General features: G+C 26.5%; 1 protein-coding gene across 1 annotated transcript; it reads left to right on the forward strand.

Moving 5' to 3' along the window:
* The first annotated feature begins 3,198 nt into the window (after window positions 1–3,198).
* Window positions 3,199–7,072, forward strand: LOC110655284 (probable protein phosphatase 2C 39). Its single transcript, XM_021811530.2, has 5 exons — window positions 3,199–3,475; window positions 4,405–4,650; window positions 5,727–6,003; window positions 6,543–6,697; window positions 6,835–7,072. Exons 1-5 carry the CDS (start codon window positions 3,443–3,445, stop codon window positions 6,970–6,972), a joined length of 849 nt encoding a protein of 282 aa, XP_021667222.2. The 5' UTR covers window positions 3,199–3,442; the 3' UTR covers window positions 6,973–7,072.
* Window positions 7,073–7,728: the final 656 nt, after the last annotated feature.

Here is a 7,728-nt window from a genome sequence, read left to right on the forward strand (position 1 = left end):
TCTTGTGCAAATCATTTTTTTTTGTTTAATTATTCGGCTAATTAGATTGCAAAGAAAATTAATAAACACCGAGTGGAATTTTCACTGATTGAGAACTTGAAATAAGTTTGCTCTGATTGCTAAAATTGTTGGAGGTTTTCTATAGTTACCTTCCATTATGTGATAGTCTACTGTGGTTTTATTCAGTCCCAATTGGACTGAACTTGTGCACCGTACGCGTCCCTTGGCAATAAATGAAACGCAAGTTAATAGAAAAACCTGGTATGCGAGTTTATATAAAAAAAGAAAAACTTGCATTATCAAATTCTCTTTCGAATATTATTCTTTTTAATAATTTTTATTATAAATATGATAAATATCATAATTAACAAATAAAATTTAAATTTAAAATTTTTCTATTTCTTATGATTTCTTTGAAAGTTTAGTCCTTTCTTTTATCCATAAACTGAAGTTTCTTAATGATACACAATTTATTTTCTACTTTTTTAACGCTTTCTTTAAAAGTTTAGCCCTCTGTTTTATCCAGGAACTTAGGTATGCTAATGAATCACAATTTAACTATAAAATTATGAATTTTCAGTATAATTTTAAACTTTTCTTATTGCACTTTTTTTTTAATTTTTTTATCGAAGTTATTACAATTTAATCTCTAACATTCTACAATAGATTACATAATATTTTTCTCTACAGGTTACATTTTTCAATAATAATAATAATAATAATAGCAGTAGCGTAGTCTTAGTTTCTTTTTGTCATTAACCCAAAAAGTAAGATTTCAAAAGAAGGTAATGTGGATTGTCATAAAGCTCGTAGGAGTGTTCTAAAATTTGGATCAATCTGAGGGATCGTATCGATTTTTTTATTGAATTTGATGAAAAGTTAATCCCAAAAAAATTGAATGATTTAATGGTTAAATTACTAACTCTTTGACCCAATATCCTATTTGTCCGGGCTGATTTGAATTTTTTTTTTAAATTAAAAATTTATATTTAGTCATTTATATTTAAATATTTTATATCAATTTTAAACTTAATTAAACATTAAAATTCAAATTGATATTTTAATATCAAAGTATTTAAATTTATATTTTATAAATGAATAAAATATTATTTAATTATTATGTTTTAATTTATAATAATATAAGAAATTTTATAAAATGGTATGTTATTTTCTATTTTTAATATATAATTAATATTTCATAAATATTAAGAAGATAGTTATTTATTTATAAAAATATTTTTTATTTTATATATTAATTATAAATTTTGACAGTAAAAATATTTAAATTTATATTTTTTAATATTTTCAAATAAAATTTAAAAATATTATTAAAATATATTTACATATAAACTAATAAATATTGAAATATTAATTTTAAAGTTAAATTTTAGTTTATTAAACTTATTTAATATATTAATAAGTATAGTATTTAATTAATATATATTTAATTAATTTTTAATGATATATTTATTAAGTTATTGATTCAGTGATTAAATCAGTGACTCAATCTTTTAGCCAGGTCAAATTTTAAAATAGATTTAATGATTATTAAGAGTTGCCCTTTGAAAAAGCACATAGCTAATAATAATTTTAATATATAAAATATTTTTAATTTTAATATGTAAAAATAAAATAATATTTTAATTTTATTATTAATTATTTTATATTTTATTTTTATTAGTTTTATAGAAACTAAGTTTCTATCTCTTAAATTTTTATTAAGATTTCATAACAAAAATATTTAAAAAATGTAATAATATAATAAAAATATTAATTAAATATATAAAATTATTTGAAATTGGTTAAATTAATATCTTAATCATAATTAAATAATTAATTAATAAAAACAAGAAAATTTAAAGACATTATATATATATATATATATATATATATATATATATATATATATATATATAAAAGGATTAAAAAAATTGTTGTTTTAACATGATTAATATTAATCAAAATAATAATATTAATTATTTATTAATTACATTATAAAAAATATTAAGAAAATAATGAAAATTAAATTTTAATATAAATTTCTTGTTTACCAACCCTAAGTAAATAAAATTTTATTTTATTTTCCAATAATTCATTATATATATATATATAGAGAGGAAAAACTTTTAAGCATCACTGCTTTTTATAATATAATTTAATTATTTTATTAATTTTTAAAATATATAATTCTTAAGTTCTTATAATTAAAAAAAATTTTAAAAATTTTAAAAACATTAAATAAAAATTTTATAAAATTTTAATAATTAAATATATCTAATATTAGACATTTATTCATGAAAATTAAGATAAAAATGCCTAAAAGGAAAATAAAAAGAAATTAAATAAAAAATAAAATTAAATACTTAACATAAAAAATAATAATTACTATGATTATAAAATTTGATAAATGCCATGTGGGAACACTAATAGAAAACCTATGTACATAGCAATATCAAGAAAAATTTTATTTGCTTTATATATATTAATAAATAAATATATAGATTAGCATAAACTTACTTTATATCTTAAATAATTATAAAAAATATTATAAATAAAAAAGCAATTATTACATTTTTATTTAAAAATTGAAATTAATTCATTTTAAATATATTATTAATTAATAAATTTTATTATTTTTTTATTTACAATATTTAAAGTTGATTATAAAAATTTTGAGAGTTGAATAAGTACTGAAATAATATGTTTAACTGTAATAATATGAAATTATTTAAATAATATTATGTACATTAATTATCTGTAAATAGGTTTAATGTAAGAGATGATTAAATAAATAATATTATAATAATAATGTAAAATATTTTCTAAAAGTCAATTTACGTTTGAAATGGTAAGAACTATATAAATTATATATTTAATATTTGTTAATTTAAATATATTATAATAATTAAAATTAAAAAAAATTTAAATCATTTACATGTGGAAGTACTATGAGAACTATATATATGCATATATATATTCTCGGATAACTATAACATGAGCTCATATGGGAAAGCGTTCGAATTGCCAAATTTGGCAAAGTCCTCAAATTAGCAGTCAAGGTTAAAATCTGGAAAAGGTCATCCAATGGTCAATCAAAAAGCGGACAATAGGTGTAATAGCGAACCAGAGAATCTGAGCTCCAAGGACGGTTTATGGTAAATGCATGGAACGCGGAGCAAGATGAGTACAGGAAACACAAGGCCCCATGTGTAAATGTACGCGTGAGTCTTGTGTAAATGTATGCGTGAGTCTTTCTTAGTTGTCAACTGTTGGGAGATCCTCATCTGCTCCATTTTACACTCGTCTCTCTCAGCTTTCCTCCTCCTCCTCCTCCTCTTCATCCCTTGTCTTGTCTTTTTTTCTTTCTTGGCCACTGTGATATTGCTTCCATATCCATTGCTATCCAAATTCCATATATATTATTAGCTCTACCCTCAAAGCAATGACTGGTAGAGAGATCCTACACAAGATGAAGGTACTTCTGATCTTATGAATCTATTTTTATGTTATTTCTTGAATCTTGATTATTCTGTACAGAGAAATTTGTTTGTTTGTTTGTTTGTTTGTTCTGTTTTTTATTGGTGAGTTAGAATGTATGTGCTTGAGATTGAATTGGGTGATTGTTAGATTTGTGCCATTGTTTGAGATCACATCCAGAAAGGTTGCAGTTAGTGTTATTATCAAGAACTTATATAGCTCCATGTCTCCATTGTGATGTGATTCATTTTTAAGAAAACCTTGGCGCCCTGCTGATAAAGGGCTGTTTTCTCCACTGCTTTAATCTCAAGAAATAAGTGTGAAGGATTTGGTCTATTCGAGCCTAGATTCTTAAAATCCTTCTAGTAAGAGATTGTGTTTCTGGGAAAAGCTAGTTAATAGGTGACTTTTGTTTCCTGAAAAACCTGAAACCACATTCAAGTCCGAGAATAAACATCAAAAATTGATGTGAACTCTCTTTTTTAAGTGATAAATTTGATTTCTTGCTGATGGCATGTGATTTTTTTATAATCACAAAAAAAAAAGGTAGTAGATTTCAATCTTGACCATTGAACCATTTACAGATGAGGTAATTTTAGAACATATTATCATGCAGCATACACCAGGAGTTATTATATCTTTAAATTAATCAGGAGCCAAGAACATGCCATTTTCCATTTTACTTCCAATGGCCTCCCTTTATTTGTCCATGTTCTGTCCTATTTACAGTTGTGGTGTTTTCTTGGATGGACATTCTCCTACGAGCGTTAAACAAGGATAGGAGTGGAAATTTTTAGATTTCTGGAAGTGCTATATTTTAGCTGGCTTTGCCGGTTTGTTTGACTGTGTTTGATACTTGAGTATGCTTCAACTTTCCACTAGAACATTTTTTCATGTGAATTACCAGTTTGAATGTGCATATCACAGGAAAAAGTTGGATTAGGTTCATCTGCAGACTCTGGAAAGGGCAAGAGCAAGATATCAAAGAATGTAACCCATGGCTATCACTTAGTGAAGGGAAAATCACATCATGCCATGGAAGATTATATTGTTGCACAATTTAAGCAAGTTGATGACAATGAACTTGGCTTGTTTGCAATATTTGATGGTCATCTGAGCCATATTATTCCTGATTACTTGCGATCGAATTTGTTTGACAATATCTTAAAAGAGGTAAAGCATGTTGTTTGCATTCTGTACTGTTTTCCGTTCATGCTGCTTTTGAACTTCTTAAATCTTATTTACTGTAGTCACCGTTTTACTTTTTGGATACCTCCCTCTCCACCAAAATCACCTGATCTAGCCTAGGTTGCAATAGTTATGAACTTTGAACTGTACCTTTGGGTCTCTCTCTCTCTCTCTCTCTCTTCTAGGCTTAAACTTTGAACTAGATGTAGTGCAATATGGAACGTAGAATTGCCATTTCAATTCAAATTGTATAAGTCTTACTTCAAATATAGACTTCATAATTTTTGAAGTCTACAAATAGATCCTCAGTTTATCATCCTTTTCTTTTTTTTTTTTCTTTCTATTAATTTTTTTGTTTGCCAGATTAAAGTTCCATTTGTTTTAGAGAAACTAATGTCCTGTAAATATTTTCTACTATTTGGTCGTTACACTGAAAATCAATCGAACTTATTTCTGGCATTTGGAATATTGGGAAACGAATAGTTTGCTTTAACAACAAAAGAACGTGAGAATGTTTTAACCTGGATTAGAGGCTTCTGTATTTTCTTTGATAAAGAAGCTCGTGAGTGTGTATGGACCTAGAGGATTATGTGTTTTCCAACTTGGTTTAATCTACTTCAACAGGAGAAAATTATACAAAAAAGAAGGTAATTACTATGGCCAATGGCAACTGCCAACTACTTGTGATGATTGGCGGTAGTTAGACTGGTGGGTATTTTTTTTTCGTGTTTGTTATAATTGGCTTCGACTTGCACTTGAACTCGAGATCTAAATTTTATTATCTTATTTACTTACATGCGTTTTGTTTTTATTGAAGTCCAGAAATTGACTTTCCATTTTCAAGCTCTCTAGATTAGGAAAGCACTTTTCATTAGTTAATTTTCGCGAATGCCTGAAACACTAGAAGATGCAAAGAATGTTTTATCAAAACATTCTCCATGAAATAGATGGAGTATGAGAATGATTACTAATGTTCATTCTTGTTCTTTCAGCATGCAGTTGGCATAGCTAAAATTGAGGAAATAAACTTTTTTTTTCTTTTTAAATTTTCCTGCAAGTAGCCAGACTTCTGGACAGAGCCAGAAAATGCCATGAGGAGAGCATATCGCATAACTGATACTACTATTTTGGACCAAGCAGCTGATTTTGGTAAAGGGGGTTCGACTGCTGTCACAGCAATATTAATCAACTGTCAGATGCTGGTAGTAGCCAACGTTGGTGATTCTCGAGCTGTGATTTGCAAGAATGGCGTTGCTAAACAACTGTCAGTTGATCATGAGCCAAGTGTAGAAAGGGAGGAAATTGAGAACAGGGGTGGTTTTGTGTCAAACTTTCCAGGTAAGAACTTCCTCGAGCTTTCTGTTGCACATATATCAAACTGGTGACATTCTTTGTTTCTTTATAATACTAACCAATCATGCATGGTTGCACCCTTCTCCTTTCTGCTTTTTTTTTTTTTTTTTCATGGGTGTGACGTTTACGTGCCATTAACTGTCGGCCGTATGTTGGGTGTTAACTGTGTGGGTTTCTAGACAAAATATTCAATTTAGTATTATAATTATTGAGATGTTCAATTTAATTTATTTTTAAATTTTTATTTAATTTAATTTAAAATTTTCAATTCAAACTTAATTTTATGATAATTTTTTTTATTATTTAATTTAAATTTAAAATTAAGAAATTAAATTTTTTGATTAAATTTTTAAATTTTTTAATTTAAATTTAAAAATAAAAATTTTAATTTTTTAATTTTATTAATTGTTGGACTAAATTAAGTTAAAATTGAAAATTTTAAATTAAATTAAATAAAAAATTGAAAATGAATTAAATTAAATTTTGCTTTAGGCCGCAGTAAACTATAATATTTATGAATTCAGGGGATGTTCCCCGAGTTGATGGGCAATTGGCGGTGGCGAGGGCATTTGGTGACAAGAGCTTGAAAGAACATCTCAGCTCAGAGCCGGATGTAACGAAGGAAATGATCGATGATGATACAGATTTTATTATCTTAGCTAGTGATGGGTTGTGGAAGGTTAGTCCTATTGGGAGCTTTCATTAGAATAACCTTAAATTATTTCTTCCTCTTCTTCCTTTTTTTTTTTTTTTTAAAAAAAATCACGAAAATTGGAAAAAGTATTTAAGTAAGATCTGTTTTTGGCATGGTGCTAGGTAATGTCAAACCAAGAAGCAGCAGATGCTATCAAGAACATAAAGGATGCTCGTTCTGCAGCGAAACACCTTACTGAAGAGGCACTTAATAGGAAGAGCACAGATGACATTTCCTGCGTAGTTGTAAAATTTCTGTGATCTCTGGATTTCTCTTGGCATTTTTGTTTGATATGAAATTTCCCATAATAGCTGTAGCTAGCCCTGCTACACTAATAAACCTCATGCATATTTTCTGCCATTTTGCTTGATGTTCTTGGATTATAGAATTTACGGTTATGTTAATTAATTAATAAAATTAGTTAAATATCTAGATATTTTATTTAAAAAAATAACATGTTTTAAGAATTTTCAAATTTTTAAGAAAATGCTGTACATGAAAAAAAGAAAGGTATTTCAGTCATGAACATGAAAAAAAAAGAAAAAATTGCAAAAAAATATCACGTGGTTACATTCATTTTCACTTGAATCTATGGTTTACTTTGTAATTAAGTAGTACTATGAGGTTTTAGTCCGTTAGCAAATCAAGACTTTTCATTATTTCTTATTAGTCGCATGTTGACATGGATTAAAATAGTAATATTATATTATTTTAAAATACTTTTCAATAATTAAAAATTAAAAAAAAATGAAAAAAAAAGTAGATGCACCTCATCCTTCTCTCATCATCACTGGCACCCACTCTCCTCATCGTTAATGGCAGAACTTAAAATTTTAAACTAAAGTAGAATTAAACTAAAGCTTTAAAGTGGAATTATACTAAAGTTTTAGTTTATTGATGAATGACTTTCTTTCTATCAAGAAGTTAAGCAAAAACCTAAAAAACTATATATGTTTATTTCTTACCGGTAGTGGTGATGAAGAGGTCCAAAACGATGGCTTTAGTCATCGAGTGAA

Source organism: Hevea brasiliensis, chromosome 15, assembly GCF_030052815.1.
Source record: "Hevea brasiliensis isolate MT/VB/25A 57/8 chromosome 15, ASM3005281v1, whole genome shotgun sequence".
NCBI classification, from domain to species: Eukaryota; Viridiplantae; Streptophyta; class Magnoliopsida; order Malpighiales; family Euphorbiaceae; genus Hevea; species Hevea brasiliensis.